This window comes from Rhinolophus sinicus, linkage group LG01, assembly GCF_036562045.2.
Source record: "Rhinolophus sinicus isolate RSC01 linkage group LG01, ASM3656204v1, whole genome shotgun sequence".
NCBI classification, from domain to species: Eukaryota; Metazoa; Chordata; class Mammalia; order Chiroptera; family Rhinolophidae; genus Rhinolophus; species Rhinolophus sinicus.
Window position 1 is genome coordinate 175779408 of NC_133751.1, and position 21502 is coordinate 175800909.

A 21502-nucleotide genomic window follows, 5' to 3' on the forward strand; every position below is an offset into this window, starting at 1 on the left:
CATGAAAAGCAAAGATGAAGGTTTCTGGAAAGGGATGACATACCCACTGGAACCATGTCCTGGTACTGTGGCCTACTGACTGTATTGAACGTACTTGACGGCCTGGGAAGAACTGGTGGTCCTGCATGCCGAGAATCTTCTCCTACCTGCAAACACAAGCATCGTTTATGTTCTGCCCCAAGACTGAGAGTACTTTGTATCAACAACCCACAAATACTTGACAAGCATTGGTAAGTACCAGTCGAACAGAACAGATGCCAGCCAAGGAACTGACACAGGATTCTCAAAAGCTCTGTTTTAGTCGCTGAACTGAGTGGAAGGGTTGAGGCATCCAGGTCCTTGAGAAGGGCCAGGGCAGCAACTATTTACCAAGTGGTGTAGGAATAGTTCCATATGTTTACAATTATTGGGTCTTTAGGTACTAAATAGCAGACCTGTTCATCAGGAATAACTTCCGCATTGACAGAACACAAACCTGCACAATACAAGCAGAGAGAAGACCTGAGCGGTTCAAAATATATCAGGGCAGTACCAGAATATACCTTCTTTTGACCATGGCAGGTGAGGGATTTCCCTGCCTCAGCAGAGGGCAGGATGAAGAGGAGCAGTCTTCGTGTGAGTTTCTGAGTTGCTGTTATTATCTCCTTGGAAACAATTCACATGCTTATTAGAGCACCCAGTATAACAGCTCTTTCTGGTTTGAAACTCCCACACCAGAGAGCTAATCATAGCAGGTGTGGAGGAGCTAAGTAGGGTTGCCCTGACCTGAATTATTTATTGTACCTATTATAGACTTAGAAACTCATACATACAAATAGATAAACAAAAATATCCATTAATATTCTTATCAGAAAACTCTAACATTGTTTTAGCTCCCCCTCCCTTATTAAAGAAGTTGTTTAAGCATTAGAACAGTAGTGTAAAAGAGTAAAAGAACAAAAGGCAAAATAACACACTGGATTTATAAATTGGTATTTTTAAATTAGAGCTTTTTCCCCCACCCATTTAAACCTTCACAACCATTTTATCATATTGCATCAGTTAGGTGTTTGGTGAGGAGTTTTCTAAAGGCTCTAAAACTGGAAATATCTCCCCCACCCTACACTGCCTGCTTATCCTTCAAGAATGCTCTCACTCATTCAAAGCGTAGTTCCAACAGCTGCTCCTGGATGAAGCCTTCCCTTCCCTTCAAGCTGACATTAAATGTGACCTTCTGGGCTCCCACAGCACTTGGTGTACATTTACAAAGCAGCTGCCATTACGAACAGTTTTTAAAGCATTTTTCACTCATATTTTTATTCATTTGTATTATGCTTCATCTCATATTTTCTCTCTTTACTAAGAACACAGGAACATATGTTGTTTATTTATGTCCCTCACACCTACCATCATTATTTCTACACTATAGATATCTGGTATTCATTTGTTGGATGGAACAGATACCAAAATTTCTACTACCTGGAATGTTTCCTAAATGAGTATAAGAGAGTGACTGGAAAGACTCGTATATGCAACTAAAAGCTTCTCACTCTGCTTCTCTTGAGTTATTGGCTTTGAGGAATGAAGTCATCCACTCTTGGGGGAGATTCAATCATTAACTACACCTTGTTTGCAGAACTTATCATTTCAGTACCCCAATATATACTTTTCCTGATGTCAGTATACTGCTATGTGCCATCATTTCCCAGAACAGCCAAAGGTCTTCTCCTTGACACCCCACTTCTTCAAATCAGACTGTCAGACAGTGGGTGAGCCTGACAAATACGCATATCACGGCAGGATATGCATGCTTCCAACAGCTGTGTCAGGATGCACATTTCCCCTCCAAAGTTTAACAATGCTGGGGGCTGAACGCTGAGTCGTTATGGGGTATCTCTGTTCCACTGCTCAGTTTCCATCAATATAAAGAGAAATCTTCATTCAAATTTTATCATGTACCTTTGGATCCCTCTCCCACAACAGGCTACTATTAGGCTATGAAAATAACTGAAGTTCTGAGGCAGAGGGGTTAAAAGAAAATGTAAGGATAGTTATTAATCTGGCATACACAGTCCTGACCAAACTGAACAGTCAGCTTCCTATTGTGATGGCAAGATAAAGCAAATGGGTAAAGTGCACTGGCATGTGATAAAGTCAGGCAGGGCCCTAATTATGCTACACATCATGCACGAAGTCCAAAGGTGGGAGCTCTGTTCTGCTTTTAAGGCGAATGCTGTTAGCATCATCCAGTTTACCACTAATGATTTAGATGACAGCAAGGTAAAGATTTATTAGCTACTCATAAAACATAAATATTTTTGTAGATACCTCATCATGCAATAGATTTATATATCATTTTTCTATAAGCTTCTCATGTATACTCTTCTATGTTTGCACCTACAACCTGCAAACACACATGATGCATTACAGCAAGTATGTAAATCATGAGGGGAAATTCCAAGAGTGGAATTTTGATTAATCAAATCCAGTTATTTATTGCATTCATATTTTTTCTTATAATAGAAGGTACAAAAATATTTGACCTACAATATAATACTGAAAATATGATATGCACATAGTCGTGGAAAAGGCATGTGGGAAAGAATCTTAATTAAATATGTCTAAGGGAATTTTTAGAACCAATGTATATTAAGTGATGATATATATTCAAAGCATAAGCCCATATTTAGGATAAAAAATTTTCATCTAAAACATTCGTTTGCTTTAAGCTACTAAAGAAAAAGGGAAGCAGGAAGAGATTTGTTGTTCATTCTTTTTGTTTGTTTTTGTTTTTGGTGAGGCTATTAGAGAGCCCTCATGTGGTTACCACTGGTTACTGCAAGCTAGCAAAGTAGAGCACAGTAGAGCTTTCAGTAATTCTTAATTCCACCTATTTTCTCTGGGCACTTAGAGTAAATAAATCAACTCTCAGATATAGCCCAATTTTAAAGAATATTAGTGAGAATACCACAATCCCATGTCTTGCCCAGTGATTTTAATCTAATCTACAACCCTCACTTAATAAACTTCCCTATATTTTACCAAATTTCAGCCCACTAAAAGTCGCATTCATTTCTTCCTGCGAAGCTGCCTTGAGGTGTGCAAACGGGCTCCTCATCCTCTCGTGAACATTTTACTACATTATGAATTCTTTCACCATCCTAAGAATTTAAGAAAATCTCTAATTTTTCACTCTTTCCTCATATGGCCTGCTTTTTAAAACTGATCCTTTAGCCTCTATGTATTTCCAAAGAAGCCCTGTAAAGGTTCCAACACTTTTCAGCCTCCAAATGATAATCTTGAAGTCAAACGAGAACAACAAGACTAAACAATAAGGAAATGCCAGCACGACTGCACCCCCCCCCACATCCCCGCAGCTTCTCCCGGCTCTGGGTCAGAAGGCACGCGACTCACCTCGCCTGCACTATGGCTGCGCTGCCTTGTCAGGTGCTGCCGATGGACCAGTGCGCTTGTGGGTCGACTGCTCTGAAGTGGGAGCCGGGGGTCGATGAAAGTGGTGGTTCGGGAGTTGTGGTCGACAAAAAACGCCTAGGAAACAATCCACTTGATCAATAGTCAATACATGTCACATACCTGTCTTAGTTGACTTATCATTTCACACATTCAGGAAAAGACCCACTTTTGAGTAATGATCTATTAATAGCTCCATTTTCTCCTAATTTTAAATCTTTGGGGAAATTTTTCCTTACCCCTTCTGGACAGACCAAATTGAGAAAGCCATGCTTAAATTGGATCCAGAATGAAGAAAGCAGGAAGGAACATTATCCCTGGTTTTAGGAACTACCCTAGGAGATACTCACCAAAGATATGATCTTAGAAGTGATGTGAATGGACATTTGGGCTTCTCTTAACTGATGCTCTTTAAGCTCTTACTGCTATCCATAGTTATTACAAAGTTCTTATCACCTGAAACTTCAAATTTCATTGACTTCTTCTCTTTTCTTTCTCCTATGCAGCCACCATCAAGTCGTCCCATTTTCCTACTGTAGTGTCTCCTCTATTTGTCCAGTCCCAGCCTGACGACCATCCCATTGTTTCAGGGCTTTTGCACATATTATTATATTAATATAAATTAGCATTAATAGTTTCTCAGTTGTTTCACATCTCTACAACCTTATCCATTTAACAGTCACTTCACTATCAGAATAGTCTTTCTAAATGCTTTGATTATATCACCATTCTAATCCAAACTTTACTGGCTATCCATTTGTCATGCAGGGTGTCATGCGGGGTCTCAGCTCCCGCTCCCCACATAAGAACACAGGATTATGGCTAGGCCATAAAGGGACACCCACGGAGCCATAGATAGGGGAGTCATACCACTATAGTCTCACTGGAGGCTGGATTCACATGCCCTGCAACCTGCTGTCCGCTTCTCTGCCTGCCAACCAACCAAACGACCAACCAACGCAGCCATGGCAGTTATATAAGGGGCTAAATGGCTAACTGGTAACAGCTGACGACCATCTACTACTTGAGCCAGCACCTTTCCACGTGAGGCCGAGGGCCTGGAAACTGCTCTCTGGGACTCTGTCCCCACACTCCACCCCTACAGAGTCTCGCCTCACAATCTACATGACAAGCGTCTTCCGCGAGGGACCCTGTGAGAGGAGCCTGGAGGTGAATGCAGTATCCTGGATTCAGCCAGGCTCTCTGGGCACAGCCAGGGTTTCTCAGGGCACCACCAGTCCTGGGCACAGCCAGACTTCCTGGACTTCTTAGGGTACCACCAGTCTCCTCCTGCCCTCCTGGCAGGCGGTACTGTCGCACTGTAACCACGCGCCAGGGCTGTGGCAACACTTGAGGAGGGTGGTGAGCATGCCCGCGTGTCACCTCTTTCACCACCCGGATCCGGAGACGGAACTCTCCTACCGACGTCTGTAAGCTGAATACATGTAGCACGTCCACCCCTAGAATATACTCCGGAATGGGGGAGACATAAACCTTGTAGGTACGAGGGGGAAGCCTTCCTATACCCATGGTAAGGAAACGGCTTTCACAGTCACAGTCTTTCCCCCGTAGCCATCAATGCAGACTGCTGGTCCAGGGAACAGTTCTGGGTTCCCATAGACAAGACTGCAGTCTGCGCCAGTGTCAACTAGGGCCAAAACCCTCTGCACATTAGAAGTGGACCAATGTATGGACAGTTCCACGTGGGGCCTCCGGTCCCTGCTCGTCCCCTCTGACCGGGTACCTTGGCCCCACCCCTAATCAAGCTGGAAGGAGGCGGCCTCAAGCGGCCGCGTGAAGTCCTGGAGGGACACATGTTGCGCTTTCCCAGACTTCTCCTGTAGGCTTCTCCGGAATTGCTGTTCTGGACGCAACTGTTTCCAAAGTTCCAGCAGGAGTGTATTGGGTTGTTGGTCTATTTTGTTCCGATCGACCCCTGCTGCCACGAGATCACGCCATATCTGTGCGCGTGTTACTCTCTGAGGCCCGCGACCTCGCCCCTTTACTTTTGATTTGGGTTTCCAGGTCTCGACTGCTCAGACCTCCTGTCTTACCTTCTTTCACCTCCGGCTTTCAACATCCCCTGGGGTGGCCATGGCAATTGTAACTTCATGGATCCGCCACCCCACATAGGGCGTAAGAATGGTAACCAAGGATCCAAAAGCACTCGCAGGTGCAGTATCCAAAACCAGATCTCTCATGCTGGCTATAAAAGCTCGTCATCCAGCCCCTGCATATTAGCGTTGAAAATAGGATGTCTCATATCCATTTCACGGATGATTTGAGTAAGTTCCATATATGACTGCCATTGACTCAGAGTGTCTGGCATCTCACCAGCCTGTCCCCATACTGTGTGTACCGCAGCAGTGAGCCACTCCATTAGAGAATGGTTGCCCTGGTCATGGGCCAACCTATGGCAGTTCTGTAACCTTTGTCACAGGGATGGATGCACTGTCACGAAAGCTAGCTTTTCTATCTCACCTGGGGAGCAGTGAATGCTGTCTGCTCCCTCATCCCATAAACGTAACAGCCAAGCCGAGACTGGCTCTCCAGGGCGCTGTCTGTACCGCCTCCCCAGCTCCTGCAACTCAGTGGGAGTGTAAGGGGTGTAGGTTGTGAACTCAGTCACAGCTGGGTTGCTGGCAGCAACGCCCCCGGGGCCCAAAGGTTGCTCACATTTTACCCTTTGCTTCAAGATTGGCCGGGCTTGGGGGTTGGGAGCTACATTGTCTCCACTCGCTTCCTCTGCCTCTGCCTCAGTGTCTCCACTGTGGGGACCCTCTTCTAACAGGCGGATCCGAGCTTCCAGCGCCTCCAACCAGGACACCTAGTCCAGCACCTGGGCCATTTCATTAAGCCCATTTTCCGTGTTGAGACTCAGGCCGTGAGAAACATCCAGCCCACATGGCCGCTTGTAGCCTTCGCCTCCTCTGGCAATCGCTCAGCTAAAACCTGCAGGGCCCTCTCCACACTGGCCGGAGAGCCGTCCATGTCCTCCCACCCCTCCTTGGGGATCCAACTTCTGAGAACAGTGGCCACCAGACACCACATACTGTGTGGGGGCCACACGTACTCCTGCCCAGAGTCAGTCTCCATTCCTACCTGGTTGGAATCCTGCTCGCCATGCCTGGTATCTGAGTGGGTGGAGGCCTCGGTGTAAGATGTCCACAGCAGCAGCAGACCACCAAAAGGAAGATGACACTTGCTCTGGCCAACAGGGTGGCGTGACATCCGGAGGTTTGAGTCTCCCAGGCAGACCGCACCTCCTGTTCCCAGTGTCGCTCCTCACGGGCCTCCCAAAGCTGACCTTTCACATGCATAAACTGCTCCACCATCCTTTGGTAGGCCTTGGCCAGCACCACACCCTGCTCACTGTGCCATTTGTCACGCAGGAAACCCTGCTTGCTGCGCCATTTGTCGTGTGAGGCGGCCTGCGGGGTCTCAGCTCCCGCTCCCCACATAAGAACGCAGGACATGGTGAGGCCAAAAAGGAACACACACGGAGCCATAGGTAGGGGAGTCACACCACTATAGTCTCACTAGAGGCTGGATCCTGCAAACTGCCGTCCGCTTCTCTGCCTGCCAATCAACCAACTGACCAACTGACCGCAGCAGTTGTATCAGTGGCTAATTGGCTAACTGGTTACAGCTGATGGCCAACTAGCCACAGCTGACGGACATCTACTACCCAAGTGAGCACCTTTCCACGTGAGGCCAAGAGCCTGGGAACTGCTCTCTGGGACTCTGTCCCCACAACAACCCTCGGAGCCTACAGCAGCAGCAGACTATGAAAAGGAAGGCGACACCTTCTATGGCCAAGAGGGTGGTGTGCCATCCAGAGGCTCGAGTCTCCCAGGCAGACTGTGCCTCCTGTTCCCGGCGCCAGTCCTCATGGGCCTCCCGAAGCCGAGCTTTCACACATATAAACTGCTCCATTACTCCTCTGGGCATTCTAGCCGGCGCCTTACCCTGCTTGCTGCGCCATGTGTCATGCAGGGTGTCATGTGAGGTCTCAGCTCCTGCTCCACACATAAGAACGCAGGACATGGTGAGGCTAAAAAGGAACACCCACGGAGCCATAGATGGGGGAGTCACACTACTATATTCTTGCTGGTGGCTGGGTCGGAGACACAAGGAGAAAACATCTGCCAGTACCGCAACAAGGGGTCTTCCTGCACCCCAGTGTCGTGCAAGAGACCCTGCTCGCTGCGTCATTTTTCGTGCGGGGGTCCCCTGTTCTAACAGGCGGACCCGGGCTTCCAGCGCTTCCAACCCGGACACCGGCACTTCATTAAGCGCATTTTCCGAGTTGAGACTCAAGGTCGTGAGGAACATCCAGCCCACGTGGCTGGCTGTAGCCTTCGCCTCCTCCGGCAACCGCTCAGCCAGAGCCTGCAGGGCCCTCTCCACACTGGCCGGAGAGCCGTCCATGTCCTCCCACCCCTCCTTGGGTCCAACTCCTAAGAACAGTGGCCACCAGACACCATACACTGTGTGGGGGCCACACATCCTCCTGCCCAGAGTCAGACGCCATTCCTACCTGGTCGGAATCTTGCTCGCCACGCCAGGTGTCTGAGTGGGTGGAGGCCTCGGTGTAAGATGTCCACAACTCTCGGAGCTTAAGGCCGTAGCAGATTACCAAAATGAAGACAATGCCGTCCATAGCCAAGAGGGTGATGCGCCAGCTTGAGGCTTGAGTCTCCCGGGCAGACCGTGCCTCCCGTTCCCGGTGTCGCTCCTCATGGGCGTTCCGAAGCTGGGCTCTCACACGCACAAACCGCTCCACCATGCTTTGGTAGGTGTTGGCTGGCACCATACTCTGCTTACGAAGCTGAGCTTTTATATGTGTAAACTGCTCCAATATATTCCGGAGAGTTTCAGCCGACACCAAACCCTGCTCGCTGCGCCATTTTTCGTGCGGGAGACCCTGCTCGCTGCGCCATTTGTCGTGCGGAGCGGTCTGCGGGGTCTCTGCTCCTGCTCCCCACACAAGAACGCAGGATATGGTGAGGCCAAAAAGGAACACCCACGGAGCCATAGGTAGGGGAGCCATACCACTATGGTCTCACTGGAGTCTGGGCCCACCGGACACGCGACCTGCCGTCTGCCTTTCCGCCAACCGACCGACCAACTCTCCTCGACTTTGTTCCTCTCCTCTCTTCGGCTCTCCTCGGCTCTTCTCGGCTCCTCGGCAATCCTCGGCAGTCCTTGGCAGTCCTCGGCAATCCTCGGCTCTCCTCGGCAATCTTCGGCAATCCTCGGCTCTCCTCCGTAGCCGCAGCAGTTATACTAGCGGCCAATCGGCTAACCGGCCACAGCCGATGGCCAATCAGCCACAGCTGACGGCCATCCACCACCCGAGCCAGCACCCTTCCACGTGAGGCCGCGAGCCTATAAACTACTTTCTGGGGCTCTGTCCCCACACCAGTCTCACTGGCGGCCGGGTGAGACACATGCAGGAAATAGGATCCACACGATCTGCAATCTGCCGTCCACTTTTTCTGCCTGCCAACCAACCAACCAAGGCACAAACGGCAGTTATATCAGTGGCCAATGGCTAACTGGTTACAGCTGATGGCCAACCAGTCACAGCTGATGGCCATCTACTACCCAAGCCAGCACCTTTCCACGTGAGGCTGAGAGCCTGGAAACTGCTCTCTGGGACTCTTCCCCACACCATTATCTACAGAAAAAAATATTCCACCCTTTGATCAGTTTTCCAAGACTTTAAAATTTCCTTCCTACCTGCCTTTCCAGTTTAGTCATCGATCACACATCCACAAAAATTCTATCAGACACAATGTCTCTGAGCAAACCACTTAAGTTCTCTGTGCTGTAGATTTCTTATATAAACTTGTTTCCTCATTCATAATAAATATTTCTCCCCCCATAATGTGAGAGGGGGAGGAAACCATGTCTATCATGTTTACTGCAGAATCCCTGGTGATAAGAAATCATGAATGAGCATAAACCACTTCCCTCAGTGTTGCAGTAAGGATTTTTGTGATATAGAGAAGCCTTTTTAAAAATTCTTTTTGTTTGTTTAATTCGGAGCTCTATGGAAGTGCTATTTATCATTATCTTTAGGAGCCAAATGATATAACTTTTCAAAGTAAAATTCACTCAAGGTAATAATGAAGCCATGATCTCAAGGGCAATTAGAAAATGCAAGTTTTCCATGATCAGATAAAGTAAATTAGGTCACCAAAGATAAAAGGGAGCATTAGGAGAGCCAGGAGACTCATTACCTATAAATCAAGTGTCAGGGCACATGATACATGCCAAATGGCCTAAGCGAAAAAGAACTGACTTCTCAAACAATGGATGCAGTTAGCCAAGTACCTTAAAGACTAGGAATGAATATACCTAGGCAAATCTCAGGGGCAAATGGCATATATATATATATATATATATATATATATATATATATATAGAGAGAGAGAGAGAGAGAGAGAGAGAGAGAGAGAGAGACAGAAATCCCCTTCCCATTATGAAACAAAATCTGACAAGTTCGTGAACTTGTTGCAATGATGTAGCTAACCTTTTTTTGACATCAGAGGGATTATTCATTATGACTTTGTACCAACTGGACAGTTAACCAAGTTTACTAATTGGAAGTGTTGAAAAGGCTGTGTGAAAAAGTTAGATGACCTGAATGTTTCGGCAACAATCCATGGCTCTTGCATCATGACAATGCACCAGCTCACACAGCACTGTCTGTGAGGGAGTTTTTAGCCAGTAAACAAATAACTGTATTGGAACACCCTCCCTACTCACCTGATCTGGCCCCTAATGACTTCTTTCTTTACCTGAAGATAAAGGAAATATTGAAAGGAAGACATTTTGATGACATTCTGGACATCAGAGGTAATAAGACAACAGCTCTAATGGCCAGTCCAGAAAAAGAATTCCAAAATTGCTTTGAAGGGTGAACTAGGCACTGGCATTGGTGCATAGCTTCCCAAGGGGACTACTTTGAAGGTGACCATCGTGATATTTAGCAATGAGGTATGCAGCACTTTTTCTAGGATGAGTTCACGAATTTAATTGTCAGACCTGGTAATTTGTAGGTAGCTTCCAAACAGGAGAAAAAGTGACTTCTTTGTGAAGAAATAACTTTGAGCAGTAGATGCACTAGACAACAAAGCAGAGCAACGACAAAGATGAGAATCCTCACCAGTCCTTTCTTTCAATATTCCATTTCGAAGTAACAAAGACTGGATTAAATAGAAGTCTTGTAGGAGATGGTATTACCAGCCTTACGTCCCTCGGTAATGCTCTTCTTACCCTAACCTGTCAGGTGGACATCTTTCTTCTCTGATCTTATAAAAAAATTACACCAACGATAAGCCTTACACAGACTTATATTGGCAGGCTCTGGTCCAGATGTCACGACTAGTCCCCATTTGATTTGGGTTTCTAATACACTTGTATATTATTTCTACCACTATTCAAAATGTCATAAAATAGGAATTCAATTATTTTTACAAATGAATATTTCAAAATAATAGGTCATAATCAATCCCATAGCTATTTTATGTAAATTAAGGTTGTTTTTATTGCTCAAACAATAATATAAGCCATGTTGTTTAAGGGAAAAATACAAAGAGTACTACACTAGAATTGCCTATTTACCTAATTTCTTAGCAATGTTTTTTGAAGGGAGAGATGGCCATTTAAAGGTAACCATGATGCACTTGTTATTATGAGGACAAATGGGTGTGAACATCCAGGTCAGTTGTGATTTACATGTAATGTCATAGTATAATTTGATGTTAAGAGGTTTGTATAAAATCCATTCTCTAAAGAATTACACTGTAAACACCTTGAGGGTAGGGACTCTTTCCTACTCACACTGCTATCCCCAGTAGCTTTTAGGGCTGCACCTGGGAGAGACAGGGTACTCAGTAAAAAATAAATTGCCAATAACTCTAATAAGCAGATGCCTGACCAAAATACAGAAAGACAACTCACACCGAATTACTCAAATATTAAAAGTCATGTTCTTTTACATAAGTATAGAAATACTCAAAGATGTGAAAAAAAAATAAATGAGGGTGTGTGTGTGTGTGAAAAGGGTAAAGAGCTAAAGACTATAAAGTCACAAACAGGACAGAAGGTTTTAAAACATCCCATTGTAGATATGAATAAAGTACCAAGTTAGAACCTGAGAAGCGGGAAGGAAAGAAGTGATTAAATGCTTGGGATCTAGAAAAAGACTAGTTCTGAGCTTTAGTTCCAACACTTACTAGAGATATAACCTTGGGCAAACTACTTAACTCTTTTAAACCACAATTTCTTTTCTGTTAAATGGGGATAATAACATCTACATCAGAGGAAGGTTAAATAAGATGGTTCATATACATTTTTTAACATAGTGCCTATGACCCTTAAATGTGAATTTCTATTATTATTACTAATTCTAACAGTTTTAACTTCTAAGGCATTTTCCTAAGGATCACAGTGTTTCTTGCTACAGTCCATGCGCAAACTTCCTGTGAAACTTCACTTCCCAGATTCCTTGTAGGTGTGTGACCCAGACTAAGTTCTGGCCAATGAGATGTAAACAGAGTGTTACGCAGTTCTTCAGGAAAACCCCCTTACACAAGAAGACTTTTACAAGGTCAAGCCCTCCTTCTGTCCTTCATCCATTCTGCTCCTTGAAGCAAGGATGTAATGGCTGTAACTCCAGAAGCCGTGTGGAACCATGAAGATGAAGAATAGCTGAGCAAAGAGCTGGAAGGAACCAGGGCTTCACAACTTGAGAAACCATGTTAAAAGCCCTAGTCTTCCTATCTCTGAACTACTTTATGTGAGAGAATAAAATGTTATATATCAAACTTTACATGGATCCTGGTTACAATGCAGCCAAACCAAATCCTAACTGATACACTGAAGTCTCAGAGTTGCAAAGCAAACATGGTCTTTCTAAACTAAAAGCACAGAAGAACACATAAGCCAGCAATCATCCATAACTAAACTAAAAGCACAGAAGAACACATAATCCATCACAAATAAGGATTTTTATTATTTGATCAAAGATGATACCTCATCATAATTTACCTTTAATACAAATGGGTATCAGTTCCCGATTTCAATGACATGTATAGTTGGGAACCTATAAATCTGCATTTGAACACATCTTTCTGTCTGACTCCAAAGTCCAATGAGCAGTATCTCTTTCTCCTCTTTCTCCTTTTCATATAGCTTGTCTTTTTCTTCCCATTGTGCTTTCTACCTCCTATCTTTTTCTTTCCTTCCTCTCCCCACACATCTAACATAGCACTTGATTTTAGAAAAGTATGTAAGTATTTATTGAATTAGGCTGACAATCATAGCCACTCCCAGCGCTGGGCCTCACCAGTGTTTCAATGCTGAAAAGGCTGCTACTGATACCAGACAGCACACGGTCCGCACTCTGTACAATTCCTGTCTCTAACCTATTGGAGGCATGGCTGTGGGTGGGGAGTAGGTGCTATTTGTATCCCACAAGGGGTTGGTTCAGTTTCAAAGTCAAATGGAATGTGTATATTGTTTATACACGCTTTTTAAGTCTGCCAAGTCCTTGGGGAAAAAGGTCTCGATTCAGACCTCTATCAAAATCCCATAACTAGAGCACTAACAGAATGCAGCACAAAGAAGCAATTCCTCAGCATTCATTTTGGCTCTGCTCCGCCCATTGTGGGACCTTACACAGGTTTCCTTGGTGCTGAATCTCCATAAAAGGGACGACTCAGGTCACAGCTGAGTTGTGAAAAATGTATTGTACTTTAACACAGAGAGGGAAGCATAGGGAAATTACTGTGCAATTTTAGGCTTGCCATTTCTATTTCTGACGCACAGATCAATTATGTCAGGAAAGTAGATCAGTATCCCACAGGATATCCTAACTAGTTCAAGCCAGTAATGAAGTTGACCTAATACTTTTTTTTTCTTTTTAATTTGGGTCACTTTTTATGTCACCATTCTTGAACAGCCTGCCTTTATTTATGACAGTATCTAACATAAATACTGTCTGGATAAACAGCATGTAGAGAATGTAGATGCCATGAAAAAAGCAACCGGATCAAAAAATGAGTCTTTTTCAGATTAGCCACTAGCAAAGCAAATTTGAACAACATAGATTCCCTACTGTTAAGTTTCATTAAGGAAATTCACTCAAGCTTCACAGTGCTGGACCAACTAAGACTAGCAATACAGTTAAAAACTGAAAGGAATGCAAATACACAAAACTTAAATCTCATTTTAAAAACTTCTTCCCTTTCAATGCTTTGGGGCATGGTCACAGTCAGGAAATATGGGCGAGTTGGAGCCAAGTGGTATTTTAGTGAGGCCAAACAAAATACACTTCTCTCTTTACACAATTCTTTTTTTTTTTTTTAAGCTTCTATTATTTTAAGAAAAGAAAAAGCCATCAGTATTTGTGAAGACATACCAACCTCAAACTCAACAAATCTAAGTTACGGAAGTTTGAAATTGTTTCCAGTTAACATTCTGCCAAACCATATTAAAAGATCATGTAAACAAAATAAAACAAAAAGCACTTGTAAGCACTTGTAACTACGTGACAGAAAGACAGAACATCAGATCTTCTCTTTCTTTCTCTAAAGATCTATGGAAACAATGAAAGAAAAATTTATAAGTTAGAAGTACTGTGTAATGAATCTGTTCTAACTTCTGGCTTCTCAACTCTACAAAGTCTTAAAAATACTCAAAAAAAAAACACCAAACAATTGCATTTAATTTTTATAAAGATTGTATTTACTCACACATTCTCTTCTTTCCAAAAAATAAATTTCTTCTTAGCTCCTCGCTCCCTCCCTAGTATTTCTCCAATTATGAGGAATTATATGCTATTATTTTCTCTATATTTGATATCAAACGGAACTTTGTTACCAATAGCGGAAATCAAAAAGGCAAAATGATACAGGGTATTACAAGGAAAAAATAGTCATGCTAACATTTTCCACCACTTGGTTCATTTGAAGGAGGGATTGGTCCCAAATATTTCATGATATCTATATCAATCATAGAAAAGTTAAAGGAGGTTATATTGTTAAACTGCTATGATCAGAGATTTAACGTTGTTAGGAGAGAAAACTGGAATCATGGTATTTGGGCTAGAGTTCTGGAAACAGCTGTTTGGTTAGCAGATGTGGATAAGTACAACACTTCAGATGTAAAATGTTAGCTAAAGGAGAGATAACATTTGGGAGTGGTGGTATTTAGGTGTTGGAAACATAGGAAAGACACTTATATACTGGGGATGGCTTGTACTGGCTCGTGAGAGTTGACTGTGAAATTTAAAGATATTCTGTGGGCTGACTAATGGTGATGCTGGCAGCTTGGCATTGGTTATGGTGGGAGAATTTACACCAGGGAAAATGGCAAATGCTACAAATCAACACTCCTCCACACCACTCTCTGAGAGCAGGTTGTTAAACATTTACCAGCACATCACGATTGATAGAAGTCTGAGAATGGAGTTCTATGAATCAGTCCGTATTAGGTAGCATAGAAGATCACAGCCATGAAATTTTAAAATAGAACATTATATATATATATATATATATATTATATATTTAAAAGATCCACTGCAGGTCATGACGATAACTGTTTAAAAATAAAAGTGAAGTCTATCTCCATACTTGGGAAATTCCTTCAAGATTCTATGCATGTAGCTTTTCACTCAGAATACATTCACAAAACCAATCTCTCCTCCATTCTCTCATTCAAAAAGGTACACTGCCCCAGAAAGATTCTTTACCTTTGCCTTCTGTGTGTTTTTACGTGGGTTATTTTTTTTATCTAACACCATTTTACCTTCTGAAAAATGATGAAGAGATTGTTTAAAAAATGTGTGCGATGTGTACATTGAGAGTTTATTTCCATCTCCCCCTGGACTGCCGTGTAACTTGCGGTGATTAAACCAGGCAGCCACCACAAAGAAGTATTATTAAGTTGGTGCAAAAGTAATTGCGGTTTTTGCCATTATTTTTAACCTTTTAAACTGCAATTACTTTTGCACCAACCTAATAGTTGTTTCAAAGCAATTAAAGAGATGTGTCACAAAAATAACAAATGTAGTGGTCAAATTGATAAAAAACAAAAGAAAAATGTATTTTTCAAAGTGCAGAACTTATCCTGCTCAGAGACATTTGGTATTGCCTAGAGCCCACCAAATACTGAGTTGCGTATTATTCACCGAAATGAGCCTGACCCAATATATTGTGGCCATCAGCTCATGGGGGATTGAAACCAGAGCCTATGTCATCCACTGGGGCAACTTCTGCAGCCACATAAGCTATTAGGGTCTGGTAAAATGAGAATCCTCAAGTAGGCTCAGACTGTGGTAACTTTCACTGTACAAATATTTGTTCTTTTCTAAAAATCTGTCTTCATAACCATAACTGTCACTTGCCATGGTCATCAAAGTTGGGTATTTGGACCATTCTGATACTTAAACCTCCAATCTAACATCTCAAGTCATAAAACCCTAGAGTTACAAAGCTTGGATATAGAAATACACATTTCAATTTAGCTGGGAGATATTATAGCATATGATTTTTGTAGGGAAAAACATCAGAAACTATGGGAAAGGGTGTTTTGTTTATAAATAAGGAGATGGTTACTGTTTTTCATTTTTATTAAAGAAGAAAACATGCAGTTTATTATGTCATTTTTTTAAAGCTCAAAGTTTCTTAGTATTTTAATTTAGGCTCAAGTAGAATGATCTGCAAAAACAAAAAACAAACAAACAAATGAAAACCACCCTGTGTTGATACTGTTTGAGAGTACAAAGCAAAGGGGCAGGAAAAAAAAAGTTATTCCATATTTAACATCTGAAAGAAGGCTCAAATATAACACTTTTTCTAAAAATTAAACTAAATGATAAGCCCATTATGTGAACTTAAGAAATAACAAGCTTCCCAGTATATTTTCCAATTATCCATGTCATTTCACATCATTCTCTCTGTTATCCTTAACCCTCTGCAGTGGAGTTTCCACTGACTTTACTTCATTAATATGAGTCTGTGATGGTTAATTTTATGTGTCAACTTTACTTGGCTATGAGGTACCAAAACATTTGGTCAAACATTATTCTGGGTGTGTCTGTGACATGTGTTTCTGGATGAGATTAACATTTGAATCAGTAGGCTGGTTAAGCCAACTATCTACCCTAATGTGGGTGGGACTCATCCAATCAACTGAAGACCTGAACAGAACAGAGGGGGTAAGAAGAGGGAACTCCTTCTGTCCAACTGTTTGAATTGGGACATTGGAGTTTTCTGGCCTTCAGACTCAGACTGAAACATAGTCTCTTCTTGGGTCTGGAGCTTGTCAGTTTTGGGATGGAAACTTACATCATTAGCTCTCCTGTGTATCGGTGTGTGTGTGTGTGTGTGTGTGTGTGTGTGTGTGTCTGTAGTTAATACAGAGTTTCATGATTTGCCCATAAATTCTTCATAGGAACCAAACACACCTACTTGGTGTGTTCCTGTCTCCACACCTTTACTTTGGGTGTTTTTCCTCCCTATCCCCCATTTTTCTCTCCACTATAATCTCTCTTTTTTTTTTTTTTTTTTTTTTAATCAAACTCCTACTTATCTTCAAGGTTCAAATCTTATCTTTTCTATAAAAACTTCCCAGACGTCACATGCCAGAACAAAGTCAGCCTACATTGGACCCCTGCAGACTGACCCGCACCAGTGCATGGCGCACTTTCTTTTATAGTCCAGCTGAGAGGCATTCAAGGTAAAACAGTCTGGGGAGGGGTGTTTATGGCTTTGCATAGGAAGTACATGATTCTGTGCAAATGTGTGGATCTGATTTCATATCCGGTTCTAAGAAGAAAGTTATCTTGCTAAGGATGTTTTAAAAACCCTACTTTCATGACCACAGCTGATAGAGAATGTAACCACCAGAGTAGAAGGCCACTGATTGGCAGGAGAATAAATCTACCAGAAATCACAGAGCACTGATGGTAGAGAAATGGAGGCCACTCTGGTTTCTTATATAGTTTTAAGACAGGAGAAAACAACTGAGGGCAGACTGTGGTGGTCATGGACAGCAAAGAACAAAAACAACAAAAAGAATCCTACTTTGAAAAAGCCATGCTGCTGATTTCCAGTCAAGATGGCGGGGTACGTAAACACTGTGCTTACCTCCTCTCATGACCACATCAAAATTAAAACTAAACTACAGAACGACCATCACTGAGAGTCACTTGAAGTCTAGCTGAACCGAAGCCCTACAACTAAGGACATACAGTAGAAGCCACCTCGAGACTGGTAGGAGGAGCAGAGATGTAGAATGGGCTGGCACCATATCTGCATGTGACCCTTAAAAATCGGGAGGGATACCTTGGTTGTGGACGTCCCTCTGCCAGTGGAGTGAAGGGTTCCAGCACCACACCAGGCTCCCCAGCCCAGGGTTTCAATGCTGGGGAGAGAAGTCCCCATAACTTCTGGCTGTGAAAACCAGAGGCAACTGTAACTTAAAGAGATGGAGGGTGGTTGCAGTCCCAGGTGATACTCTTAAAGGAACCATGCACAGACTTAGTTGCTGACAGATCACTTGTTCTGAGCTCCAGTAGCGAGGCAACAGCTTGAAAAGCTCCATGGAGTTATGGGGAGGAACTGAGTTGTCTGGCTTCAGGGCAAGGACTAGAGGGCCAGCTTTCTCTGGAGGAGAAGCTGGCAGAAGCCATTGGTTCTTTGTTAAGCACTCCCCCATCCCAGAGTGCAGATGCAGGCTGTGGCCATAGCTGAGTCTCCATCAACTTGGCTAATAGTGTATTCCGTGCCCTGGTGTTTTTGAGACCCTGCACCATGCAACTTTCAGGCACACCTAAGCCACTTCCAGTGGCTTTTCTGTATAAACAACTTGCTTTGGTTCATGCTGCAGACTTTCCAAAAATCTCTCAAAGGTTCACAAAACCCAAGCAAGCAGCATCTGGCTTCGGCATAGCTGTACCTCTGGCTGAACAGCCCTAAGCCTGGAACTAGTGACAGCTGACCTCGTTCACGGCTTCACCCCTTGAGGCACCTCCAAATGTAGCTCAGGCAGCGGCCATCTGTGGATTCCTTTGTGGCTCATGCCAAGTGGCCCCAGGCAGGGCACAGTCTGTGGTTAAACTTGGCCTACAGTGGGTCCCCTCCCAGGGGGCCCCAGGGCTGGCACGCCTAGGGGCAAGCTTCTGACTGAACCAGAGCATCACCCAGCTGCCTTCAAGGATAACACACCCAAAGGGCAAACTGGCAAGGCATCAGAGCCCTGCTAAAGTGACTCCTGCTCTGTAGGGTTGGCTCTTACACCACAGCACCTCCACTGTAGTCACAGCCAGTCCTCACAACCAATCAGCCTGAAGGTCAATCCCTCCCACTAATGTGCAAATAGCAATCAAGGCTAAACTACAAGAGGAGGGCACACAACCCACACAAGAGACATACCTGGAGCACCTAGCTCTGGTGACCAGGGTGACTATGCCACTGGGCCCCACAGGACACCTACTACCGTGTTTCCCCAAAAATAAGACCTAGCCAGACAATTAACTCTAATGCGTCTTTTGGAGCAAAAATTAATATAAAACCTTGTGTTATATTATATTATATTATAAAACCCGGTCTAATATTATAGTAAAATAAGATTGGGTCTTACATTAATTTTTGCTCCAAAGGATGCATTAGAGCTGATTGTCCAGCTAGGTCTTATTTTCGGGGAAACATGGTACATAAGGCCACTCCACTAACTGGGAGACATAGCAGCCCTATCTAACACATAGAAACAAACTGAGGGAGGCAGCCAAAATGGGGAGACAAAGAAACATGTCCCAAATAACAGAACAAAGCTCCAGAAAAAGAACTAAACAAAATGGAGACAAGTAATCTACCAAATGGAGAGTTCAAAACACTGAGTGAGCCCTTCAGCAAAGACACAGGAAACATAAAAATGGAGATAGAAAACATAAAAAAGAACCAGTCAGAAATAAAGAATACAATAACTGAAATGAAGAATACATTAGAGGGAATCATTAGATTAGATGAAGCAGAGAATTGAATCAGTGATTTAGAAGATAAAGTAACAGAAAACACTAAATCAGAACAGCAAAAAGAATCCAAATAAATGACAGTTTAAGGGTCCTCTGGGACAACATCAAGCATACCAACATTCATATCACAGGTGTACCAGAAGAGAAGAGAGAGAGCAAGGAATTGAAGAAATAATGACAGGAAACTCCTCTAACCTGGAGAAGGACATAGATACACAAACCCAGGAAGCACAGAGTCCCAAAACAAGAGGAACCCAAGGAGGCCAACACCAAGACACATCGTAATTAAAATGCCAAAAGTTAAAGACAAAGAAAGAATCTTAAAAGCAGCAGGAGAAAAACAGTTAGTTACCCATAAGGGAGTTTCCATAAGGCTATCAGCTAATTTCTCAACATAAACTTTGCAGACCAGAAGGGATTAGCATGAAATATTCAAAGTGATGAAAAGCAAGGACCTACAACCAAGAGTATTCTACACAGCAAAGCTATCATTTAGAATTGAAGGACAGATAAAGAGCTTCCAAGACAAGAAAAAGCTAAAAGAGTTCATCACCACCAAACCAGTATTACAAGGAATCTTAGAGGGACTTCTTTATGACAATAATAATAATAATAAGGCAATAACTAGCTGCATATCTATCAACAATTACTTTCATTCTAAATGGATTAAAGCTCCAATCAAAAGACATATGGAGGCTGAATGGATAAGAAAATAAAACCCTTACATGTGTTGCCTACAAGAGACTCATTTCAGATCGAAAGACACATACAGACTGAAAGTAAAGGAATGGAAAAAGGTATTTCATGAAAATGGAAACTAAAAAAAACAACAACCTGGGGCAGCAGTACTTATACCAGACAAAATATACTTTAAAACAAAAGCTATAAAGAAACAAAGAAGGATCCAGTAATCCCACTTCTGGGTATTTATCCAAAGAAACCCAAAACATTACTTCAAGGGGACATGTACATATTTATATGTTCATTGCAGCCTAATTTACAATGGCCAAGATATGGAAGCAGCCTGGGTGTCCCTGAATGGATGAATGGATAAAGAAGAGGTGGTACATATATACAATGGAATATTATTCAGCTGTAAAAGAGAATGGAATCCTGCCATCTACAACAAAATGGATGGACCTCGAACGTATTGTACTGAGTGTAATAAGTCAGACAGAGAAACACAAATGCCATATGATTTCACTTATAAGTAGAATCTAAAGAACAAAATAAACAAACAAAACAGAAACTCATAGAGAATATTTTGATGGTTTCCAGATGGGAGGAGGGTTAGGGGCAGTGAAAAACAGGAAGGGATTAAGAAGTACAAATTGGTTGTTATACAGTAGTCACAGGGATGTAAAGTACAGCATAGGGGATATAATCAATAATATGCTAATAATTATGTATAGTGCCAGGTGGGTATTAGACTAGTCAGGGGATCACTTCTTAAATTATGTAAATGTCTAACCACTATGCTGTACACCTGAAATTAATATAAAATAATATTGAATGTCAACTATAATTGAAAAATTAAAAAAAGGGGGGAAGTGAAGGGAAATAAGAGGTTCAAATTTCCAGGTATAAAACAAATTAGTCTTGGGGATGTAATATGCAGCATAGGAAGTATAGTCAATAATATTGTAATAGCATGGTACGGTACCAGATGGTTGCTGGACTTATCATGGTGATCATTTCTTTAGGTATATAAATGCTGAATAATTATGTTGTACACCTGAAACTAACATAATGTTGTATGTTAGCTATAGTTTAATAAAAATCTTTTTAAAAAAAACCTCAACTGTAAAAAAATTTTTTTTTTAAATAAAGTTTTATTTTAAAAGCCACACACACACACAAAATACATTTAAAAAGCCATGCTGTTAGACCACCATTGTTAAGGGAGATCAGCAGTTCCTTAAGAGGAGGAATGGAACACTGTCATTAATCCTACAGTATATCCTTTATAAAACCATTATGTAGTTCCCGTTAGAGTAAGGA

At 42.7% G+C, this 21502-nt stretch overlaps 1 protein-coding gene across 7 annotated transcripts in view; it reads right to left on the reverse strand.

Annotated features, from left to right (window-relative positions):
- The window catches only part of HECW2 (HECT, C2 and WW domain containing E3 ubiquitin protein ligase 2), a 335844-nt gene that overhangs the window by 66507 nt on the left and 247835 nt on the right, over nucleotides 1-21502 (reverse strand). For all 7 annotated transcript variants that reach the window (XM_019741310.2, XM_019741308.2, XM_074339576.1 and 4 more), the window contains 2 exons: nucleotides 3394-3528; nucleotides 44-146 (listed from right to left, as the gene is read on the reverse strand). In XM_019741310.2, coding sequence (XP_019596869.2) covers nucleotides 44-146; nucleotides 3394-3528 — 238 coding nt within the window. The remainder of the gene's footprint in view (nucleotides 1-43; nucleotides 147-3393; nucleotides 3529-21502) is intronic.